At 42.7% G+C, this 25,782-nt stretch overlaps 1 protein-coding gene across 1 annotated transcript in view; it reads left to right on the top strand.

Annotated features, from left to right (window-relative positions):
- The window catches only part of SYTL2 (synaptotagmin like 2), a 94,953-nt gene that overhangs the window by 25,756 nt on the left and 43,415 nt on the right, over positions 1–25,782 (top strand). The window contains 3 exon segments of the mRNA XM_015600610.2: positions 14,100–14,601; positions 23,494–23,645; positions 25,494–25,629. Of these exon segments, the coding sequence (XP_015456096.1) occupies positions 14,501–14,601; positions 23,494–23,645; positions 25,494–25,629 (389 nt within the window). The 5' untranslated portion in view covers positions 14,100–14,500.

The following is a 25,782-nucleotide window of genomic DNA, read 5'->3' as shown; positions in this document are numbered from 1 at the left end:
TTTACATCAATAAAAGGGGGATTATGATCATATTTATTCCTCGCTGCCCTCCCTAGCTTCCGAGGTTGTTGTAAAGAGTACATATGCTAGAATATAGTGTAAACTCTCAACCTTATACAAATGGGAGCTATCATTATACCTGTGAACCCAAATCTTCTTGACTACAGGAACCAGTTCTTACTACTTAATAATCGTACACGTAGTACCTAGCCCAGTCCCAAGCAGGGAACACTCAATGAGAAAGGAACAAAGGAGAAAGGGACAGAAAGAAGGGAAGAAAGACTTTTGTCAGTTTTTATTTCCTATTTTCCTAATTATCATTCTTTCCTTCAATATAGCTATATCTTATGAAAAAATGTTTAGTTTCTAAAATGGCTTTTTTATTGCTGGGCAGCGGGATGACTTTTATTTTCCCTCCTGTACACCTCTTCCTTCTTTGGCTAACTTGGTAGCTAGCTGGTGTCAGAATTCATTCTGGCCATTTGCTATTACGCCCATAAGAAAAAAAAATTATAGAATTGGAAGATATCTCAGAGATCAAAAACCAGATGCCTCATTTTACAGGTGAGGTCACCAGAAAACAATGGTTTCAGTCATTAGTGGCAGAGCAAGGACCAGAACCTCATCTTCTGCTGCTCCTCCAGGCAGGGCAAGGCTGACCCTGAGGAACGAAGTGTCGATGATAATTTTTTCTATCTTTGGATGGGGTTTTAAGAATCGACTAATACTATCAAGCTCTTTCCCAGATCCGTGCAAGGATTTTTGTTGTTCATGAGGGCTTAGAAAAATTAAATTTCCTGATGCTGCAACATCATACTCCCTGACCGCTCTCCACAATTCAGGAGTCTGTTAATATATGTTGTCAAACTGGAATCACATAAAGAATAAAAATCCCATTGTAACTGGTTGCATTACACATCAAGTTTCACAGCATTCTGTACTGCAAAGCTCAGTGTTTGGGATGTGTGAAGGTTTGAGGGAAACCTTAGCTCCTCTTTGCATCTTTGAGTTCCTTCGCAGGGAACTTGTGTGCCTGGCCCTTCCTTCCACTTTTTCCACAGCTCTTTCCGGTGTGTCGGACAGAAGTTTGGGGCTAGGCAGACCTGGGTTCAAATCCCATTCCTGCAGCTTAGAGGAGATATGGGTTTAGGCAAGTCCCTTATTCTCCACAAACTTCAGTTTCTTCATCTATAAAACACAGACAGTGCTGCCTACTTTACTGGTTTGTCTTGTGTAGAGACAATATGTGTAAAGACAGAAGAAGGTATTCAAGTCCAAGTCTTAGCTGTTAATTAATTAATTATTTTGCTTCTCTAAAATGTGCACATACCTTTCAATAATTTTAGTAGTTAACGAGACATTTTGTTTTTATACAAGATAACATTCTTTCTGCTTTTCATGATTTTCCAGGGCATGGCTGAGAATTTTCAGAAAATTCAGCATATAATTTACTCCTTTTAAAGATTTTCCTTCCTTTTGGTGAAAAAGAAAAAGAAACCCAAACCCCACCAATTTATACATTATTTATAAATTTGAATCTCCTTTTTAAAAAGCTGTGGTTCCGATGGTTTAAAAAGAGGTTTCTTAGGGAAAATTGTATGTTTTTCAGCCCCTCAAGGTTAGGTCACAATTCCAAACAGCTATATATATTTTTTCCTAATAAGGCAACGACTTAGAGATAGTTTTCTTTCTTGCTTTTTGAATAGAGAAAAGAATCTTTAAAAAAAATTAATTTTTGGTCTTTTGGAATAACACTCTAAGATGCATGTGTTCCTCTGGTGGAATTTGGCACAGTGTCGGCAAACAGCGAACGGCAGGCCCAGGGTCTGGTACCTGGAGTACAGAGATGGATGTTGTCTGTACCTTCAAGGAGCACTCAGGCTTGTAAGGGACACAGATGAGTAAACGGACTGTTACTATATAATGCAGAGTCCTGTGAGACTCTACACTAACTTGTGAGGGAGAGTTATAGACTTGTCTTCTCAAAGGAGGTGATACCTGGACTGCGTCTTGAAAACTGAGTAAGAATTTTAGAAGCTGGGAAAAGACATTACAGGCAAAAAGAGCTGCATGTTCTAAAGGCACAGAGGTGTCTGAGGTCAACTTAAGAAACCTCAAGGTACAATATCAGGGAAAATGAAGAAGGCAGCGGGCAGATTTGGAGGAGCGCATGTAACACTGAGGAGTGTCAATTTTATCCTGAAGGTAATGAGGAGCCTTCATTACCTCCCAGGTACCTCCCAGGGAGTCTTATACAAGGAAAAGACCTCAGAGGTCAGAGTTTGGCACTTCCTTTTATAGATTTGGAGATTGGAGCCAAGGAAGCGGGAGTGGCTTCCTCATGGCCACTCAGGTAGTTACTGGCTGATAGTGTATGTCTTTATATAGATCCAGTGGTGCCTGGGGAGTAGGGCAAGGGGAGCCTTCACAATGAAATTTCATTGTTGACCTTGGGAAGGGAGATTCTCATAGGAACATTCGGCCAAGGATTTATCATGGGGACTGTATGGTTTGGGCTAATGACCCCAGCATGCCTCTTTGCATAGTATTTCCTTTAAAGGAAAGGTCATTGCTAGCTAGAAATGCTCTTTGGCTATTTTAAGGCTGTGTGGTAGGGGGAAATTAATGGAATTCCTAAGGTCAGCTCCAGCTGTTTTCTCCAAAGACCAGCTGAATTTTTCATGAGATTTGCTCATTAGGGCTTTTACCCTTCTGTGAAGCATTGTACTAGGAAATAAGTAAGGGGACTAGAGGTTGAAGAAAACTGAACTGGGTTTGGGAGAGTTGCTGCCCATTTTAATGTTAAACGCTAAGTAATGTTAAGTCCTGTCTTAGACATGGTTGGTCATTTCTTAACACCTTCTCAATCATAGTGAAGGCCCTTCTGGATTACACTACTGCCTTGAATGATAGTTGGATTTTGAAGATTCAGGATGTCATATAGGTAAAGAGTCTGGCATGATGCCTGGGCAGAGGTGGTGCTGACTAATTATGCGGTAGTCACACTGAATGGCACCTTCCGTTTAGGAATATCACCCCAGAACATTTTACAGATAGCAAATCAGATGTTCCTTAAGATTCCTGCAAGAGAAGCTTGCCTGTGGTTATGTGGCACCTTCAATTACAACACTATTCTCAGGTGTGTCTCAGGGATTCCATGAAGGCCGGTAAAGAGAAAGCTTTCTTCATTTCTTCTAGAATGCTTTCACTTTATCTGCCTTCATGGGATCCCTGAGAACGTTCCTCTTATCCAATCTATGGGTGTCTGCTTGGAGCTTATGCTGAGTTAGAAGGCCAATGGGAGATAAAATTTTATATCATTTTGCAGTTTACAAAATGTCTTTCCGTACATGGTCTCACTGGCCTCTGGTGATTCAGCAAGGGAGGTTGACAGTGGTTAGTTCCAATTTTAGAACTGAGGAAACTGAGGCTCAGGTAAGTGCTATTTTCATGGTCTCCAGGCTAATAAGTAGGCGACTAGATTTCAAACCAGATCTCATGACTTTAAATCTCATGATGATGCCAACTAGATTGAGAAAAAAAGGGCTAAGTTTCTACTCTAGCATAAAAGTGGTTTAAGAAATGCCTTTAAAGGAAGATAATTTTGTTGCATACCCAGCTGAGGAATGAGGGAGACTCTCCAGCATGGGATTTCTAAACATAATGGAGTAAAAGGGAACTTTGTCCCACTGGCTCAGGAACAACAGCTGTTCTTTGAGCTAGAATTCAATGGCATTAAAATAACAATATGTAACTTATGCTAATGAAAACAATACTCATTTATTGTTGGTTGAGATACATAATAGTATTGAGGCATTAACCAAAGGGTGGGTCTTGCAAAGTTTCCATCTTAAGAATTCTGTCTGACACTGACGATCAGGAAGAGAACCAGTGTATTTCTCCCCCATTCTCCAAAATGGAGAAAAATGAGGCCATCCTTACTCTACATGGAACAGGAAGGCTGAAGAGATGCTCCCAATACTCCAGTGACAGGTTCAATATTTAGAAGATTTTTCTCTATTATGTGCAAGGTACTGTGTGGCTACAAAAATAGAGTGGACATAAACTCTTCCCTGAAAGAGTCTAAAAGTGGGAATTTGATGTGTATATAAGTTACTATAATGTTATGTAATTATTGTAAATATTGTAATTATTGAATGCTTATTGTGTGAATACCTATATATGAGCCTTAATCTTCTCAACCACCCAGTAAGATTGGTATGAGACCTGTTTTACAGATGAAAAGCCTGAGACTCAGAGAAGCTAAGTAACTTGCACAAGAGGGTCACACTGTACCCTGGTCCATCTGACTGTGGAGCCTGTGCTCGCTCTTACCTCAGATGAGAGATGTACAAATAGGTGCTATGAAGACTCAGTGAAAGAAGGAGTTATTGCCAGCTTGTGGAGTGGATATTTCTGAGGGGAATGGGACCACAGGAGCAGCTTCATGGAGGAGTTATCGTTTAAGCTTGGGATTTGGGTGGTAAGTAGGTTTTGGTTGTGTGCAGCTATAAGGGAAAGACATTCTAAGTGGAGAGAATAGCAAGAACAGAGTATAGAGGTGATATTGAGTGGTTTGGCTGGAGTTCATGGGGTAGCAAGGTTAGATAGGAAGCTTGGATATGGAATATGGACTTATTCTGCCATCAAGGAAGAGTTAGGGAAGGTTTTCTAAGTCGAGGTGTGGCATAATCAAAGTGGAGCTTTGGGATATGAATCTAGCTATATTGTGTACAGTAGACAGAAGTGAGGAAGAACCAGGAATGAAAGAGGTCATGTTCAGAGACAATCACTAAATGAGTGGTAGAGAAAGAAAGGGTTTCATTGGAGGGAAATTGTGGAGGTTCAATCAACTGAATCCAGCAACTGATTGGCTGTAGGACAAGGACAGGATTCAGAGATGAATAAATCACTTTATCTGTCTTCAGACTGTGTATTGGTTTCCTGTTACTGCTGTAACAAATGACCACAAACTTAGTGGCTTGAAACAACACAAATTTGTTCTCCTACAGTTCTGGAGGTCAGAAGTCTGAAATGGGGCCTACAGGATAAAATCATGGAGTTGGCAGAACTGAGTTCCTTCTGGAGGCTCTAGGGGAGAATCTGTTTCCTTGCCTTTTCCTGCTGTTAGAGGCTGCCTGCAGTCCTTGGCTCGTGGCTCCTTCCTCCATCTCCACAGCATACCACTCCAGCTGTCTCTACCCTCACATCTCCTTTCTTTCCTGCTAACTATCCTGCTTCCTTTTTATAAGGACCTTGTGATTACATCGGGTTTACCTAGATAATCTGGATAATTTCCCCATCGCAAGATTCTTAATCACATCTGTAAAGTCCCTTTTAACATGTAGTACCATATTCACAAGTTCCAGGAATTGGGATGTGGGCCTCTTTGGAGGACCATTATTCTGCCTACCACAGAGATTTAACAAATACTGGACATCTATGGAAGATAACTTTTTTGTCCCACTCTTGTAACTTTTCTTGGCTTGCCCTCTGTGCTGTTGAATTATCTTGCTTTTTCCCTCGAATCTCTTTTTTTCTTTCCTTCATTCAATAAATGAGTTATCGGCTGTGTGCCAGGCACCATGCCAGGTGCTAGGAACACAGCAGGGCCAAGGCACCTCTCTGCCCATCACGCGAGGAAGTGGAGTTGGATGAGAGCTGTTAATGCAGAACCAGAGACTACAATGTCAGACTCTTCACTTTTGATTTTCTAAAGCTGAGGTCCAGTCCTAAAATGAGAAGATTTAGAAGAATTCTTAGTAATTTAAAAATGGGATCCTCTCACCCTACCTCTCTATTGCCAATCCCTACCCCCGAATTTGGAAGATTTTTTTATCTCCTCAGAGGCCTGGGGTGATGGGTAGAGAGGTGCTTGCATAAACCAGAAATTTGACTCCTTAAGATGGGGTGGGCAATTAGAAGGTAGGAGACAGTCTGAAGAGGAAAATGAGTAAAGCAGCAGCAGTAGCACTGCAACCTCAGGGTAGCGTGAGAAGGTGATTGAGGTTAGTGAAATGGTGGCGATTCGTCATTACCATGGAGCACTTACTACATCCCATGCCATTTTACTTTCAGCCTAATGTCATCTTCACAGCAACTTTGTAAAGTAGGTCTTGCTGCCTACATGGTACAGACCAAGGGAAAAATCCAGAGTCCTTAGGGGAACTGCCAAAGACTAATGATAGAACAATCCTCTTCTAATCCTCTTTTGACCCCCAAACCAGTGTGTTCCACTCCATCACAGCAGCCTCTTATGTCAGGGGTATAGCATGCAGACGTCAGAGGCATTATTCACCTGTATCAGTTTCAGAATAAGAGTCTCTTTAGAGGCTGTGCAAGGAGGACCTTGCACGTGGTGGGAACTTGATTTATGTATCTTTGATGGGGTAATTAATGGTCTGGCCAGAGGGGTTTGAGCAAGTCTGGGACTAGGGTGAGGCGGGTGAGGCAAGTGAGGCACCCAGGGCACAAAATCTATGAAGACAAGATCATGCAAGTGCTGACACTTCACGTGTAGCACCCAGAGAGTGCATGTCTCCTTAAATTTTGTTCCTGAGTTGCCTCACTTTTAAGGAGGCCTCATTTTCAGGGTGCTGTAGGTGCAGGGTGCTGTGCTCACACAACCTTGCCTTCTGTTTTGTGTCCTGCCACCTTGTTTGCCTTATCCTCTAGGTCTTGGATTTGAGCAGAGGCCAGAAGGAGGAGAGGATTAGTTAGTTCGGTGGTCTCAGTGCTGGCTGCACTTAACAGTCTCTTGGATGGCTTTTAAAAAATGTATCCCAGGTGGGGTCTGACCCCAGACCGGTCAAATCAGAATTGCTGGGAGGATGTGGAGGGTGAAGAGACCCAGGCATGGTTATTTATTTATTTATTTAAAAGCTTTTCAGGTGATGCTAATGCAGTCAGTTTTGGGAACCCCTGAATTAGTACATTTGGAGAGAGCCCCTCACTCTCAGGCCAGATAGGAATGTACATGACTGCATCAAAAGCGAGACTTTATGTAGCCTTTTAAAGTCTGAGTTGGTGATTGCTACAGTTCAGTTAACTTTATTATCCTGGGTTTAATTACAGCCTAGTTAATAAATCAGCTGGTTCCTCCACTCCCTTCCTCAGAATTTGAAACTAAGAAAATAATTAAGTTTAGAATTCATCTCTAATATCTGCTGTTATCAGCGTGCTGGTTTCGAGAGTGCTGTAAAGTGCAGCCCAACCCATTTATTTGCCCATTTTCAAATCCTTATTTAGGTCGAAATTGTATATGTCCTGGATGACAAAGACGGTCTCTGAGTGTCCCAGCTCTCACATTAGGTTGCTGTGTGACCTTAAGCAATTGGTTTAACCTCTCTGCATCTCAGCTTGCTCATCTGCACAAAGAACTAGTTATGACTCTGATTCAGCTGTTCATTTTCGTGTTTGCCCCTGTTACCGCTGGAAAACAATTGACATACAAGTGAACATGCTTAACTGTATAAGTTGTTGTGCTCTTTAACCAGTCACCAGCCAGTTCTGACCTATGGAGATCCTTTGCAGCTGTGATTCCCAAGCCTGACCAAACAGCTGCATCATGCGGGAACATGCAGCCTCTCTGAAATCTAGGGACATTATCTTTCGGTTTGACTATGAGATTAAGGGGTAGGGGGAATTGTCACACATAAGTAGTCTTTCCTTATCACATTCTTAGTCTGAGGTCGCCCATTCAGTCCATGGGAAACATCAGCTGTTGAGGAGTTGAATGAAGTAGACAAAAGGCTTCCACCTTTGGAAGAATCCTCATACATTTCTATATAACAAAACATTCTGATTGAGTTTAAACATATAAAGTAGTTTTTTTTTAGTAGTAGTTTCTGGTTCCAGGCATCTCTACCATTCTTAGAAGCTGATGGCCATGTATAAACAGCCACATGTTGACACAGGTGCCTTTTTTCCCTCTGTCCTATGCTTGTCCTTTTCTCCATGTCTGTCCATAAAACAAACTCAAAGGGCCCAGTCATTTTCCTGTTCTAACAAGTTGCCCATAGAAGAGCATGCCGTGCTCTGAGGGCCAAGGCATATGGCCTATAGGAAATGACAGAGAAGAAAGAAGGTACAGAAGGAGGAACAACACAATCAGGAAACCTGGGTTCTAGTCTCATCTTTGTCCCTAACTAGCTGTATGGCCTCTCTGAGAATAAGGGGAGTGGCGATGTAGTGAAGATTAAAACTGGTGGCTTTAGAATCTTACGGCCCTGGGTTGAAACCATGTTCTGGCTGAGCAGCTGCAGACAAGTTGTTTAACTGATTGAGACCAGTGTTGTCTGTACGGTGTGGAGCATACATACCTGCCTTACCGGGTAGTCAGAGGGATTCACTGAGATCATTTGTGTAAAGCACTTAGCACCACCTGCTCATTTTACAGTCTAGAGAAAAATGACCAAGATCTTGAGAGGCTTAGAAAACAGCTGAGGGAAGGAGGAAGTTCATCGTCCCCTCAACAAAGGACACTCTGAGAAAACATAAAAGCTGTCTTCCTTTTAAATTGTTGTGTGAAAGGGAGAGTGGCAGGGCAAATTGGAGACAAAGGGTGAAATTACAGGCAAGTTCAACCAAGTGCAGACTACGCCTGAGAATTGGAGTGGCCCAGCGGGGCTCTTAGCAGGTTTGGGCACGCGTGCCTTGGCAGTGTGGGCTGCTGGTTTGGTGACCACCAGTTTGGTATACTGAGGGGAGCTCTGTGTGCTAGGAAGGAGGTGAACAAAGGTTCTCTGACTTTCCACCTCCACTTGTTTCTTCCTAGGCTTCTCCCGAACCATCTGAGGGTTATGCTATTTATCCTTTGCTGCTGTGATCTAGGCAGTTTCCAAAGTCTTTAGTTTTCTGTCTGACGGTTTGTCACTGCTGGGGCTAAACCACTTTATTGATCGGGCCTATTTTTGTCCAGCACCATTCTCCCCAGCCCCACCCTGACTCAAGCCTATTTGTTCCTGCTCTCCTTCTGCCTCCCAGGACTTTCTTTCAAGCCTTCATTCTTGATGTCATGAGACTGTCAGAACAATTTTCTTTTCTTCTGAAAACCTCATCATGTGAGAGTCACTACTTACTCGCGTTTTCCTCCCCTTCCTTGGGGTCTGCAAGCTTTGGTACAAAAACAGCCTTCTGGGAAAGGAGAGGGTGCCGTCTGGGTCCCTCTTTGCAGCAGAGCAAGTCGGGGAGCAAATGCTATTGTTAATCAGGCTGTAACCGGGGTTTGGTCAGGCAAAATGATTGGGTTTGGGGCTACTAGCCTAGCTCTTCTCTTTGCTGCCATGAAAAGCAAGTCCCAACTGTTGGAGGCCTGGGTTTCTCCAGCTTAACTCTTGGACAATTGACAAGGAGAAGAGTATTGTCTTTTATAGATGTGGCATAGCAGAGCTGACACATGAAAAATTGGAATTAAGCACAGTCCACATTTGGAGACCTCAAATTTCCCTTTTGTGCTGCTGTTCCTACTGCTGCTTATTCCTTATTTGTCTTTGACAGTGTCTTGCGTTCTAACCATAGCTTTATAATAATGTCCATAAGGAACGGAAAGTAGGAGTGAATATGCCCATCATACAGGTGAGAAAACTGAGACCTACAACAGCCATGTGATTTATTTAAACCATGCAGTCGTTTGAAAGACCTGGAGCTGGAACTCAATGAATAATATAAGCCTGTTTCAATTATGGGCCTCGGATTCAAGTTAAAGGGAAAGTGGAAGCTCAGTCCCCTTCTACCTGTGTACATGTATCAAATACTTGAGAGCCTAGTACGTGTAAGGCACAGTGGCAGGTACTGGGGATACAAAGCACTCAGAGGCCCAGGCCTTGCTCATTAACTAGTGGGGACAAATGCGAGTAGAGATTCAAGACAGTGTGATGAATACCTTGACTGAGGAAGTCAGATGCTAATGGAGCACATTGTAGGGACATTTAACCTGGTCTCGAGAGGTTAGGGAAGGCTTCTGCCCAATAAGTGACATGTAACTTGCTGTCAAGTGGTATTAGCTCAGGAAGGAGTGTTTCAGGAGGAAGGAACAGCATATGCAGAGGCCCGAAGGCAGAAGGAACCGAAAACCTTTAGTGTAGTTGGGGCCTAAGGAGAGGAGCTTGGAGAGGAAAGCAGGCGCTGGTTCACGTAGAGTCCTGCGGCCACGGTCAGGATTTTAAGCGTTAGCCGATGAGCAGTGGGAAGTAGGTGAAGGATATTAAGCCTGGAATATGGCTTTGTCAGATTTGAGTTTTTTGGAAATTTACTCAGCAGCATGAGGAGGGAGGGAGGGAGGGCTGAACCTAAGGAGATATTTTGCTCACATGGAAACCACTCGTGTGAACACATCAAGAATCCCTGTGCCGCAAATTCATCCATCTCCGTTTTTGCACTGAGGTTGCTCCCATACTGACCACCAGCTATGCTTCTTTTATGCTTAAGCAGAGAACAAAGAGCCACGGCCAGATGGAAAAGTTTTGTTCTGCTTCCTCAGTTTGAGGAATCTGTGTGGAGGGGTGAATTAAATGATATCAACACTGGGGTGCCTTAATCTGACAAAGCCACAAGCAAATGCCATTTCCACTGTACACAAGCGTAGTGGCAAACACCTCCCTGAGCCTTACTCTCCTCATTTGAAAAATACAGATAATAAAATATCTCCTTCACATCCTTGTGAGGTGCCTATGAAGTGATACTCGTAAAGTGCCAGGCACGTAGGAGGTGTCCAGTAAATACTTATTTTTTTTCTTCCTCTGCCTTTCCTAATGCTACTCTATCTCAGAGTAAAACCCAGAAACCTTAAAGCTCTTACAAAGCCTAGTCTAGTCTAGTCTGATGTATTTCTTTTCTGACCTTCTCTGTCTTGGCCTCCTCCTGGCACACTCTGATGCTCCAGCACTGGCCCATTTCCTTGCTATTTCCTATTTTCTCTCCCACTTCAGGACACTCCAATACCTGTGTGGCTTGTTTCCTCACCTCTATCAAGTTTTTGTTCAAGTGTCATCTTCTCAGTGAGACCTACCCTAAACACTCTTTGCAACTCCAACTCCCCCCCAACTACACACACACACACACACACTCTCTCTCTCTCTCTCTCTCTTTCTCTCTCTCTCTCGGTCTCTTTCTCTCTCTCTCTCTCTCTCTCTCTCTTACTCTCTTCCCTTTTCTGCTTTGTTTTTCTCCTCCCTGGCTCTTTTCACCTTCCAACAAGTTATATAATTTAATTATTTGGTTTAATTTTTCAATTTTAGTTATTTATTTTTTTTGTTATTTGATCATCGATCATTGTCTCCTCCAACTGGCACGTAAGCTCCACAAAGACAGGATGTTTTCTTCTGTCTTACTTATTGCCATATCTTCAGAGCTTACAACAGTGCCAGGCACATAATAGGCTCTCAATATATGTTTGTCGAATGAATGGGTGAATGAATGAAACGTTTGATTTTTTCCTCCCATGATAAATAACACCCAGAAGTTGGGAGTTGGGGGAGTACCTGGTAGTGAAGAATCTTGATTGTCATCTGAGGGTTCTCCTGCCATGTTGACTGGGTGGTGACGCCTGGCTACTCAATTAGGTGTCAAATATTCCAGCCCTTTACTCCTTCGTAAAATGAGGATATTACCCTTAGCCTCAGTAACAGCTGATTTTTATTTTTTTATTTATTTTTACTAACGAATTAATTAGTTAATTAAAATTTAACAGCTGATTTTTAGATAGACTTTTAACTCGTAGAAGTTTTTACACTGAAGCACTGGTTAGCTTCTAGTTCTACCTGAAGGTGTGGAAACCAGCATTTCCTCCTTTAGCAAACCTGCCAGTTATCACTGCTGGATGACCAAAGTGCTTTTTCTCTTGTTCTCTTCCTGCCCCCGACTTATTGAACTTAAAAACAATCTCCCATTGAACTATCTGGCAGTGTAATGCCTCATCAGAGACATGGTTCCCAGAATGTGGCCTGAATCCATTTCCTTGCCAGCCTTTGAGATCTAAGTAAGTTTCTGTGCATGAAAAAAATTTAGATAGCTGTTCCTGGTGAAGTGGTATATTTGGATTTGGTCCATTCATTCATTCATTCATTCATTTACTCATTCACTTAGTTATTTATATTCAGGAACTCACAGTCAAAAGGAAAAGACTGAAGGCAGACAAATAATTGTAGCAGTGGAGGTATATAGATGGAGGAGAAAGTTTTTGTTAGTCAAGTTCCTGCCACAAAAGTATTGTATGACCACCCCAAACCTTAGTGGCTTCCAACAAAAAATATTTATTTCTTGCTTCCATATCTACAGGTCAGCTGGGGTAACCCTGCTTCAGGTGGGTGAGGTTCTGGTCTGTCCTTGTATCTCTCTTTCTGAGACCTAGACTGAAGAGGCAATGGCTACCTGGGGTTAGCTCTTCTTGTGGAACATGGCAGAACAAGAAGCCAAGCCAAACCACACAAGCACATCTACTGCCTAGGCTTACATTACATTTGTAACATTTTATTGGCTAAAGTAAGTCACAGGCCAAGCCCAACATCAGGAAGGTAGAGATGAATACTCTGCTTACTCTAGTGGCAACATGGTGCTATGGTTCTGTTTCAGAAAGAAAATAAAGAGTTAGGAACAATAAGTGAATCCACTACAACATTTAACTCTGGCTATGGAAGTTAGAGAAAGCTTTCTGGAGGTGGAGACTTTCATCTTGAAGGATGAGTAGTTTTCAAATGAACAAGTATTCAGTAACTTATGAAAGTGCATGCAAGTTTTTTAAAAAGAGTAAAGTATTATCTTAATATTTGTTTGAGTGGTCTCTGTGGACATTATGTAAGGAGCTACAGGAAGATAAAACAAAGGTCATCAGAGTACCTGTCCATGAAGGCCAAACTTCATGGGGGAGATAAGAAACATAATTCAAAAGAGAAAAAGAAAATATATAATTAAGTACACTCTTATTTGGCTGGATGGAACAAAAGTATGAACTCAGAAAGGGAGCCAGAATATTTTTGGTAGCTGTTTTTGGTATAGGATGCAAGGTATGTGCTGTTTTATGTTCATTATTTCATTTAATTCTTAAAAACTGTGAGGTATGTCAAGTAAGTACAAATGAGAAAACTGAGCCTCGGAGTGGGAAGTAACTTGCCTAACGGTTCATAGCTAGCAAGTAGTGGAGGGAGTACTTCCCAGTAATTCTATTGTCCAGATGAAGAATTTATTCATAAAAATGACTCACTAGTGTAGACACTTGACTTAATTCTTAAGTGGGGCTGCTTTAAACTTTACTAAACACTTGGTTTTTAGTGTCTACTGTATATGCAGTACTGCACTTGTTAAAAGGACCCCAATCCTGGAGTTGATGATCTCTGAAGTCTTGTCTGGCTGTGGCATTCTTCAGGTCTCACCTTCATTTCATTGCACATGGGTTTAAGATGCCTCAGAGAAAATAGGATTCTTGCATATCGTCCTACTTAAAAATGCTCAGTTTGGATGGTGGAGTGTTTTGAAATTTTGCCTCTTTTCCCCAGTTTATATACCACATACCAGTAAGTGTTCTTTCTCCTTTCTCAGAAATGAAGGGAGACTAGCTTGGTGAGTTGCTCCAGCCCCAGCAAAGGTTAGAGGTGAGACTAGGTGAAGCATAACAATTCTCGCCATTGTGCAAGCTACCTGATACTTAACACCACTGTCATTACGGAGCACGGATATACTCATGAAGAAGTGAGCATTTGTGAATTTTTTATTCCTAGTTTCTTACCCATAATCACTTGACAACTGGAATCATGTCTCCCTGGTCTACTGACCTTTACTGAGACTTTTTAGCTGAGTGCCCCATGAGTTTGCAGAGAGAGAGAACCAGCTGTTTTTTGCAACCAATCCTTACCTCAGTGGATTGTTAAACATTGACAGGCATTTTTGTGTGCTCTCCATCTTGGCTGTCTGGAATGGAGCTGAAGCATGTTTCATGAACCATTTGCCATTTGCTCAGGAAGCTGGCAGAACTGGTTTCCCTGATCTCAGAGACCATCTCATGGTCATTTCCACCCCCCACCCCCCGTTTTAAATATTGTAATAAAGAGCAATACTTATAGGAACTGCCTCTCACTGTTGGTGTTTACTGTCTCATGATTCCCCAGGTAGATGATGCCCAGATGCTGCTGACTCTCCTTGAATTGATGATGAGGACTGGAGGAGAACAAACTGTGTCTAACACTGGTCCAGAGAGGGAGCATGAATAGAAATGCCACTGTAGAAGTGACCTGTCCGGCAAGGGATGCTGCTTCCTTCTGAGAGCCTCTTCCTGACGTCGTCCCACAGATCACTCCTGCCTCACCAGAAAGGGCACTCGAGATTTTGCAATCGACCACCTAAAACCTTTGCTGAGCCCAAACAAGACTTTTTTTGCTCGAGAACCGAACAAAATATTATTTCATTTTATTTTTGCATCTTTTAATCATCCGGCCTACAGTCAGAGTTGTTTAGCTTTGAGAACTTTAAGCCAGATTTGTTACCGTTATTTTTGTGTACACCTTTCAAAATGATTGACTTAAGCTTCCTGACGGAGGAGGAGCAAGAGGCCATCATGAAGGTTCTGCAGAGGGACGCTGCCCTGAAGAGGGCTGAAGAGGAGAGAGTCAGGTAGGGCCAGAGAGGTCCTCAGGCCTGCGGGGAGGAGGGCCGGTCTGTAAGAAGATGGGGCACTTTTTTTTTTTTTTTTCCCTCAACCATAAGTGGTAGTTCTGACTTGGAGCCTGAATTTATGGGTTCCAATTTTAGGTTTACTTCCTGGATGGAACTTTTTCCTCCTTGGTGTCTCTTAATTTATCCCACAGGACTCCTGCCAGATAGAGAGTCTTGATTAAAAACCTAACTAAGCTCCTTTAACTTATTAAACACTGAATTAAAAATGAAATATATACAAACATATACATACACCTAAATCTACATATATGGACGTGTGCGTATATTTATATCCACATTTTTTAACTGAATCCACTTTTTTAAACTGAATTATGAACCAAGTTAGAAATATTTTAAATTTCTAAAATTTTTAACAGAAAATAAATTGAAAAGTACCTCACATTTATGCGTACTTTCAGAAATGTTTGAGTTGGTTTCAGTAGCAATTGAAATTGGCTCTGACAGAGCCAGTTTTTCGTTGGTTTCCCACAAGAAGGAGTGGCAACTCTGACACACTGTCCTTGTCGGGAGGGACCCAATTGTTCCACGTCAACATTTCTGCCACTTTCATTCACCCACGTGGTAGATGGAGCATGAGATCAGGATGCTGAAGGAGCAGGCTTGAGTCCAGGCTCTGCTGTCTAGTGAAAGGCTTCCTTGATGTAAGTTGGTATTAACTGCATGATCCTCATCCCAGGAGTTATCCAAGAGGAGCATAAGGCATGTTCTTATTTCCTGGAATCCAAGTATCATGAATAATGGACTTATTTGAACCATTTCCCATTTTTTGACCCTAACTAAACATGAATGCTTTATAAATGAATGTGCTGTAATTCACTTCGAGCATTCTAAAGTTCCTGATTCTGGCTCCTATTGATCATTTATATCTAGACAGTGCTTAACAAATTGCAAAGGGCTTACATGCCCATTATTTCTTCTGAGCTCACAACACCTTTGTGCGGTTGGGGGTGGGATCTGGGGGGATATATTTTCGCCCACTCTGATATGTGAGGAAATTGACTTTGAGACAGGTCAGGTGACTTGCCCAAGCTCATACAATCTATAGGTGTCAGAAGGGAGAATCAAATCCTGGTCTTCAGGTACTTATTCGCTAACTTCATCTCCTCTCCCTGAGAAAAGAACAGCAAACAGGCCATCCTGGGACCTGGCCATGGAGAAGGGAGTGGCTGTCTCCATGCGAGGTAGCACATCGAGCTGTGATGGCGACAGGAGGTAGCTGTAGGTAGTGGAGACCATGCAAACAGGGTTCCTTACTTGTCATACTCCTCCCCACAAGTCACCTGCAGTGCTCTGTGCACCTTGGACGGGGCACTGCTCCCCATTCTCGGCAAGCAGGGTGCATTGAGGAGTTTCCTCAGGAGGGGCAGGGGATTTACACTAATCAGTCATCAAAGCCTCTTGGTAACATTAATCCTTTACCTATTCACAGTCATAAAGTTCTTTCATGAATGTTATTCTTTTATGTTCCTCACAGCAGCCTTGATATTTGGCAAGACAGAACTGTTATACCCATTTTAGAAATAAGAGGAGGGGGCCGCTCAGAGAAAGTATAAGTTGATTCTTAAAGCATACTGGGGAGTGGAAATTCCTTTAGTGTCTGACAAGACAAGATGGAGAGACTTGGGAAGAAAACAGTGAGTCCTCTTCCTATTTCAGGATTTCGGGGCTATGAACATTGGATTGCTGCGAGTTCCCTCAGTTCCTCCCACTTCTGCAATTCTACCTCCTCTATCTCACCAGGTTACAGAGAGAGATTCATCCTTCCTTTCCATCTTTTCTTGACACCTGGCATTCCAAGCTGCTGAGTTTTCCACATAATTCTGTGATTCTGTATGAGTAGAGTGGAGGTGCTTCTTGGGTACCTGCAGTAGCTGATGAAAATATCCCCCAAGATGTAAAGTTCTCCATACAACTGGGTCTTGTAAGGGGTGTGAATGTGTAGCCTCTGGCACCAGCCAGACCACAGCCACAGCAGAAATGCTAAGACCCTTTGTAACACTGGGTTTGCAGACTCTCCTTCCGTCCACTGTTTCTGATGGTGTCCCAGCAGCTACCACGGGTGCTGCCCTTGATTTTGGCTTTTATAAATGGATAGGAAGAAGATTCAGGGTGGTGAAAAATCTGATGTGAGTCAAGTCCAATCTGTTACCACCATTCAGGGGGAGCTTTAAGTTAGCTCAAAGCACCTCATGGATCTTGGCCATGGGCAGATCCAGGACCCTGGGACTGGAGAGGAGTGACAGAATGCAGGGGGTCAGGTGAGCACGAGGCCTGTAGCCTGTGGACACTGAAGGAAGCCCAACCCACGGCTTGCTCCACATAAGAGGACTCGTGCTCTGATACTCTCTATGCTTTAGGACTGAAAGGGATGTGTAGGGATGGTTCTGAGGTCATTCTGCTTCTGGGCTGGTGAAACTAGAACTAGATTTCCGGTTTCTGAAAATGCTGTTCAGTGGGTGTCTGCTTTCTATCACTTTTGGCATCCCCAGCTGTTGGTTCTTGGCTCTTCCATCAGACATACTCTGGAAAAGAGATATTTTTGGTCCACATCAGTTATTTTACACTAAAGAAGGTAAAGTCCAGAGAGGGGAATTGGTTTGCTCAGGGCCACACAGCTAATCAGTGCCAATGCCGTAATAAGAAAAACTCTTGGTCCATTGCTGTTCCCTCTGCCCCATGCTGTACATTCCTATTATTCTTTCAGAAAAACAGTGAGGCTTCTATCATGACACAGGGAAAGAACTCTCCAGCATGGAACTTGTAGTCAAACTGACATGAGTTTGAATCCTATCCTCACCACTGATCAACTGCAATTTGTTGGACAAGTTACTTAACTTCTCTGAACCTCAACTCAGAGACTTGGAATAACTATAGTACCAAAGTTAAAGGAGTAAAGCCAAAGTTGAGTAGAGTAATTCTTTATCTTCTTAGCTCATAATAGGTCATGAATATGTTTTAATTTTATTTTTTACCATTCCAACTGTGCCTCTAAAAAAGAACAGAAGTCTCTGGTGGCTAGTCTGATTCCTTAGGAGGAAATTATTCCTAAAAGCTCTCAGTTACTTAATGCAGTGAAATTTAAGTGAGCACCTATTAAGTATAGGGAACTTTTCTGAACAATGATATGAAGATAATTCTAGGGTGATTGAAACATGGTCCCAGCCCTCAAGAGATTTACTATATAATGGCCTTCATACACATAATGGATTATCAATTGCAAATTTTAAATCTTAACTTTGTTTCCCTAATATGATTTTGCAATGCTCCAATCCCCCTTCTTGGCAGCACGTGGCTCTAGAAACATAAATTATACCATTATAATATTAATCTAAGCAACACATCACTAGTAAGGCAAAACTGCCACTAAAATTGAGACTCTTCTTTCAATGCTAATTCATTATGGACTTTGGAATATAATCCTCCTATAGCCACGGGGACATCACTAATGAATTATAGGACTGTTGCCAACTAAGAGCATACACTGTCTCAGAATCCTTTTCAGTGTAGCCGCAGATGAGATTTGGTATTTGAACCGAAATCTGTTTGCCATGCCTGGTATATCCAGCACTTTGAATTGTTCACATCCAAGCTAATTTAAGACACTTGGGAGATGATTTAGTTAGTCTATATGTTACCTCCCATCTTGATTTCATGGATGAGAAAAATGAGCGTCATACAGAGGAAATATCCAATTCCCAAATCACTCAATCTGTTAATGGTAGAACATGAACTTGAATCCAAGGGAATATCTATTGTGGTGTCTCTGCGGTACAGTAAAAAGATAACAGTTCCAGGTCACTGTCTTTCATGATGCCTGTTTACCTGTAGCCACAATTTCCGGGCTCAGTTATTACCATACATCTCCATCCAGCCTGCTTCCCTAACTACCAGGGGGAGACATTTCACAAAACAGCAGTGAAGCAGACATCAGGATGGATTCTTTTTCTCTCTCCCCTGTTCCTCCACCCTGCCCCCACCCCCATTTTTTAAGAAACATCACCATTCATACACATATGTAATTTTAGTCTTTTATGGTTTGAAAATGACACACTCTAGAGGTGGCGTTTCCTGTACCCTGCGTCATGCTGCCAGCAGGAAATCATTGCCCATGTGCATCTGTACACCACCAGCACCACGTCCCCCACCCCATGCACACGCAACCACATCTATGGTGATGGGCGTTCTCACAATAGATACCGCCATCTCAACCGCGACCACATCTTAGGATTCTCAACTACTTCCTGAAGACCTAGTTTATTTTAAATGAAGGCAGTCGTCATTGAAGAATGGCTTTCCAGGACCTCTGGTGGTGTTTTCTATCAAAGCGAAGGGGAAGGGAACCAACATTTGTCAAGGAACTACATTGTACACTGAGCTTCACATACATTTTCTCCTTTCATCTGTATAATTGTGTAGCAGAACTCATTCAACAGCGAGGAAATAGGGTGGAAGAGGTGAAGTGCCTTGCAAGATTGAAGCCTTGCTTATCAAACTACAAAGCCTGTGCTTCCCACATGCTGTGCTGTCTTGCAGCAGATTGTGGGGATCTATGATGTGTTCATGACACAAGGGACACACGTTATGCCTCATTTTCCACTGTAAGAAACATTTGCAATTTATTTCGTTTTCACATGTGTTGGTTTTGAGATCCTCTATCAAAGGTTGAATTCCTTTGTAAAAAGAGAGGAATGTGATAGCAATCTTAAAAAACAAAATCATGTTTGGCTCTCAGAGGCAGGATGGGGTAATAGAGCAATGGCCAGGAGTCAGGCTGGCTTCCGGTCCCGGCTCTGTGTGACCTTTGGCAAACCTCTTAACTTCTCTGGGCTTCAATTGTTTCATCTATAAAGTGAGGCCATTTGTAACTGTATAGGGTCCTGTCCAGCTCTCACACTCAAAATAAACATCTAAGAGTAATTTCAAATCACATAGTCTAACTATCCCTACTGAGGAGTTAAAAAAAAAAAAAAAAAAGCTGGGATATGGACCAATTAGCCCCTCTGGACAAGCTGCTAATTTTTTTTTTTTTTTTTAAATATTTATACAATTGACCAGGTAACACCAACCAGGTCCTGCCAGTGATGTTGGGACTTTGCCTAACAATAATGAATAGCTGTAAGCTGGGGTGTGCTTTCTCATTCCAAAAGACAAAAAGGAGGTAGGCTGAGGGGAAAGTGTTGAGGCCAGCCTGGAGGGCAGTCCTATTCTTCTGTCTTTCCTCTGTAAGTGCTTACACTCTTTGCACCACAGGAGTGAACATTGGCAGTTAGGGCTGTAGATTGATTTTTTTAATACACAGCTCCGAGCATGTGCCTGGCGTGTGTTAGGGGATTCATGGATTGGTGAATGAACAAACTAACAGATATGGCCTTTAATATATAGAGGACACAAGATGGCCATCTTTCGTAATTGACTAAATTCTTTGTACATCGTGGTGAAATTGTAAGGATTAAATGAGATGATGCATATTAAGTGCCAAGCATGGGACTCAGTACAAAACAATATGCTTTGTATGTAATAGTGGAAGGAATGTGGGAATGACCAGCACGTTCTGTCAGGAGGGCAGCGGGACAGTGTCCTCTCTGTGCTGAGTGCTCTTCTTCTGCCTTCGCTTCTGCCCACCAGCCCACGGGTGTTTATTAAGCATCTTCTCCATCCTCAGCTCTCTACTAAGCACAACATGCATGCGTGGAGAGGGTAGTAAGGTGTAAGAGATGGGTCCCAAGAAACCTACCCTTCTTCCGCTTCAACTAAATGATACAGTGATTAGAGAGTCAAATGCTAATTTTGTTGGTATGATTAGAGTTCAGAAAAAAACGAGAGGTCACCATGGGCTGGTAGAAATTTTAACAGCACCACCTGGATAGCAGGGTTTTTCAAAATGATCAAGTGACTAAGATAGAAAAAGAAATTGATTGAATCCAGCAGTGACTGTCATGTTAGGATATACATAAATAGCACTTAACTGAATTTGAGAGAATTTCCTATTCTTTTGCCACATTAAAAGAAATGAGCCAGAAACCCAGCCTTAATTCCTCACTCTAATGGATACTGGCTTTTCTAGGGGACATGTGTTTCAATGGACCTGACTCCTATTATGCACTACCAAGTCTGGTGTGAGCAGAGACTTGCAGACAGTCATTTAGGCAGGAGCAGATCAAGAACAGCACAAGGACCTGTAAAAATTCATTTCAGTGGAACAGCTAAAATAAGTAAATAAATCTTATGAGGAGAAATTGAAAGTTGTGCTATGAGGGCTTATGGTCTCTTTGAAAAAGATGATGACTGATGCCATGTTTCATTATGTTTTTCTCCTATTCCTCTGAGAGATGAGATATCCTGCCTCATCAAGAGAAGGCACTACCATTGTGATACAGTGTGGTTTACCCAATCCCAGCAGTGACAGGATCTCTCTTATCTCTTACCTGACTCAGACTGGGGTGGCTGCTGAGCATTTATTTGTTCATTGGCTTTTTCACTTGACAAACAGTCTTGGGGTATCAGCTCTGAACCAGGCTGTGTGCTAGGTGCTGGCATTATAAAGGTGATTAAGGTATAGCTTTTTGTTTTTTGTTTTCCCACCTTCAAGGAGTTGGCACAGTTGACAGATTAGTGGATGAGACAGATGTGCAAATAGATCGTTGGAAAGTGTGGTAAGTGCTATCGTGGAGGTGCTGTGGAAGTGTGGAGAACAGAAAGCTGAACTGTGCCCTCGGGAATCGGGGAAGGCTCCCCTGGCTAGGTGGTGTGTGAGCTGGATCTGAAGGATGAGGAGCAACGTACTGGACAGAGAAGGAGGAAAAGACATCCCGAGAGAATTCACACTTACTGACCTCTTACCAAGATCCAGGTACTATTAGGTACTTTGAGGTAAACACCTCTTTTAATCATCCCAGGGGTCCTGCAGAGGAGGTCTCATTTTCTCCTCTCTACAAACAAGAAGACTGAGGGTTCAGGAACCCGCCCAAGGTCACATCTAGAAAGAGTCAGAATGGGTATTTGGACCTAATTTTGAAAGACTCCAAAGCCCATAGTCTTTCTGCCACACTTTCCTGCTTCTAATGTTTACGGAGGTCATGAAAGAGCTGTTTGGAGAACAATAAGGAGTCTAGTGTGCTGGGCAAGTGCTGGAAAATGAACCTGAATCTGAAAAGGTAGCCTCAAGCCAGGTAGGTGGTCAGTGGCCTCATATGATGATACTCCTTCCCTCTGCTAGCACTTTTCCAGACACCCAGCAAGGATACATTGATAGCGGGCCCTGCCACTAGAAGCTCACTCTCTAATAGGGAGAGCTGGAAGGACTTCTCTCTTCTGGAGTTCAACTTAAACTTGGTCCTTTAGGGAAGAGAAGGCAAAAGCTCCACCAGCAGCCCATAAGGGTTGTTTCTCTGCTGAAAACCTAGGCAATGGGAAACCATTAGACATGTTTAATAAGATCCGTGACCTCTCTGGTGATGCAGAACCATGAAGTGATGGCACTCTCTCTGTCAGGATTTGGCGATGGGCTATCATGGCAGTGTGTTCAAGGCTTGTGACTGAGCGTGTTTGGGATAGGGTCACTTCTTAGGTAGTTGGGAGAGGAGAAGAAATTCCAGCAGAGAGTTGGACTCCGGGTAGACAGACAGTCTCCAGGCACACTTGGGAGAGAGGAAAATGGCGTTGCTAGACCCAAGATAACTGTCCCTCTTGTTTCCTCCACTCCCAGGTATGTCTGTGTGCAGCCCTCATGCCCAGCCCTGCCACAACCCTGGTGTGTGGCCACCATACACGTTCTTGGCTAAAACACTTAGATTTGCTATTTCAGGAAGTGCGTAGTTGCTTGAATGACAATCATAAAACTCTCCTGGATTTATGGAGCACACTATCTTCCAAGAGTTCAAAGTCTCCTTAAGGCTTTTATTCCACTTTACTCTAAGTACATCTTTATGAATAAGAAAAGATAGAGTTTGTGGTTCTCATTTTATTGAGATGGATAGAGAGATACAAAGGTTAAAAGGCTTGCGAAGCAGAACAATGTTTTTGCAGCCAGTCTAAATTAGGGATGTTTTAGGAAGGCAGTACTTGGTTCGTTTTTTAGGTTTCAGCTTTTCAGTGAGCACGAATGATTGCGGAACCCTTAAAAGCAGTGTCTGCATAAACGGAATTGGCCTCTGCCTTTGCCTCCACTCTCCACCCCACTCACATAAATTTGATCTTTCTTGATTGCAGCCTGCCTTTTCAGGATTCATTTCCCTGAGATTGAGACCCCGGGACATCATGTGCTGTCTCCCACAGGCTTCCAGGAAAGTCTTCGTAAACTCATTTCACTGAAATGGAAAGGACTGATAAGCTGCTAACTACCCCACCAGTTAGTCATTGAGTGTTTATTAGGTGCCAGGCATGTGCGGGGAGGGTGGTTGACAATGATAAGCTAATTTAATCTTCATAGCAATCCCATGAGGTGGGTTACTATTATTAACCCCTTTTTACAGATAAGGCTACCAAGGCTTAAGGAAGCTTAATATGTCATCTTTCCCCAGGGTATTTGCATTTGAATAGTGGACACAGAAGACTGTGGCCAAAAAGTGAATCTGCCATTGAGAAATTTCAGGCATCATCTGGGAATCATGGATTAAATATTTGAAATTTTAAAAAATGCTAGCCTTGGCTTCTCTGACTTCTCAAAGGGGAATATACATTTGCTAGTCATCTGGGAGGTTTGTGGAATCTTCTAAAATATTAAGAGCTTCATTTTGGCTGTGTGTTTACGAATTGCTTTATGCAGTGTCACAGTGAACTCATTTGTTTACTGTGGGTTCTCAGCAAAGTAAAGCTCTTTTCCTTTTGTAGACATTTGCCTGAAAAAATTAAGGATGACCAGCAGCTGAAGAATATGAGTGGCCAATGGTTTTATGAAGCCAAGGCAAAAAGGCACAGAGACAAAATTCATGGCACGGATATCATCAGAGCATCCATGAGAAAGAAGAGGCTCCAGGTAGCAGGTGAGTTGATTTGGCTAGTACATTTAGAGCTAACATTTGTTAGGGAAGGAGGAGTCGGGAAAAGGGAAGGGCATCAAAATCATTACTAAAATCTGATGAGGGAAATCATTTAAAGGTACACTTTGCATAATGTGTAGCCCTTTAGCTCAAAATTTTCTTGCCCTGTATTTGGATGGATGGGGGTGGGGCGGAGTGGCTTAGTGTGGTATAGAAGGACAAAGGGAACCCCTTCGATGCCATGTTGAGTAGTAGTAGCATAGACAGTCGAGACTTATAAGGATCTACCACCTCTTCTCTCTTTGGTTTTTAATTCCGAAGATTCAGAACCTTTTCTCCTGAATAGGGCAAAGAGCTTAGACAGAAAGAGATTAGCCTCCCTGTTCAATGACCTTGACATCTGGTACTTCTTTAATTAACCAGGTATATCATTTAAAGGACTGTAGAGACAGTATTCTGAAGGCTTCTTTAGAATTCTGTTGAGTTCATTAAATATCTACCAGTACCTGCTAACTCTGGACTAGTCACTGTGAATCTGAACCCCCAAGATTCACAGCCTCTGTCTAGATCTAGTCTGTACTCACTAAGGAGAATAACTGTCACCTTTTTGGGCATCTAATGTATGATAGGTATTTACTCTCTATTATTTCAAATTGTAGCAGCAACCTTATAATGTAGGTATTATTATCCCCATTCTGTATATGGTGTATGTAAAGTTCTACATGGCCAAGGTCATATAGCTGTCAAATGGCAGAGCTGGGGTTTCAGTCTTTCTGACTCGGAGCCACACTCTCTGCAAATAAGAGCAGACTGCTTAGTATGTGCCATGCATTGCTCACAGGCCTCTTGATTTTGAAAGCCATCCAGACCTTCAAAAATCTTGAGGGGTGCAAGTTGGTCCTGTGGACTCGATTTTGCAATTGAAAAAAAACTAAACTTATAAAGAGACTTGTGGGGGGAATACCACCTTGGAATGTGAGTATATTTGGAAATTGGGAGACCTGATATTGCTTCATCTTCATAACACTGATGAAAGTATTCCTGGCACTTACTGGCTATGTGGCCTTAGGCAAGTTTCTTGAACTCTGTGATCCTCCGTTTCCAAACCTGCAAACTTAGAAAGTCTCTCCCTCCTTCTAGGATAATTCATGCAAAGAACTTAGCTCTGTGCCTGGCACTGTCATCACTCTGTTAATGTTAATTATCTGAGAGATACAGGTAAAGAGCCCTATGTGTTCAGTGGCAAAAGAGGTTATTTCTTGAAGAGGGAGCACAGAGGTATTGTGTGGGCCCTGGCATCTAAGCTGGGTATGGAGAAGTATGTAGAATTTGGATACGTAGAGACAAGGAAGAGGAGGAGGTGCCAGTGGAGAGAGTCATCCCAGACTAGAAGTATTTTTCCCCTCTGTATCCCAGAGCTCAGCCTTAGGTCAGACACATTGCAGATGTTCAGTAAAAGCCTGGTAATGATGGTGCTTCTTTCTTAATGAGGACTTCCTGCCCTGAGTGTCCCCTGGCCATACACATTTGGTCCTGACACCAATTCATGTCAGAGTCAGAGGCAGTCCGAATCTTACTTCAGTTGTCTCTGGAGTTACCTGCACGTTTAAAGGTACACCCATGCTCTCAGGAGACTCTGCTTGGGGCCGGAGGGGAGCTAATATCAGAGGAATCTACTGACTTCTCTTCCAGATATTCTGATCCCAGGTCTTCAGACTCATTACTGATTGCCTTGGCACTCAGGGAAGGCCTGAAGTTCAGGTTCGAGCCTTCAGTGATAAGAGCTGATATGAGAATTGTAGGTCAGGAGGTGAGAGATAACCTTCCTGTCTTTATTGTTTCCTGTTTCAGCTGAGCAGAGTAAGGACAGAGAAAACGAGGCAAAGGAAAGCTGGGTGAATAATGTCAACAAAGATACTTTCCTCCCCCCAGAGCTAGCCGGTGTTGTAGAAGAGCAGGAAGAAGATGTAGGAACTGCAAGCCCAAGGTAAGACATGGCGGCTGCATGTGGGATTCATGGCTTGCTGTGCGGTATAGGCAAAGTGGCGGGCTATGGGTGTCAGTGCCAGACTGGTCTTATGGGCACAGGAAAGGGAGCATGTATGAAAAAATTCTGGGCTTTGATTTGGATAATGGGTAT

Source organism: Pteropus alecto, unplaced genomic scaffold (genome assembly GCF_000325575.1).
Source record: "Pteropus alecto unplaced genomic scaffold, ASM32557v1 scaffold7, whole genome shotgun sequence".
Lineage (NCBI taxonomy): Eukaryota > Metazoa > Chordata > Mammalia > Chiroptera > Pteropodidae > Pteropus > Pteropus alecto.
The sequence above is the reverse complement of the archived record's forward strand: the minus strand, read 5'-3'. Positions and strand labels throughout refer to the sequence as shown.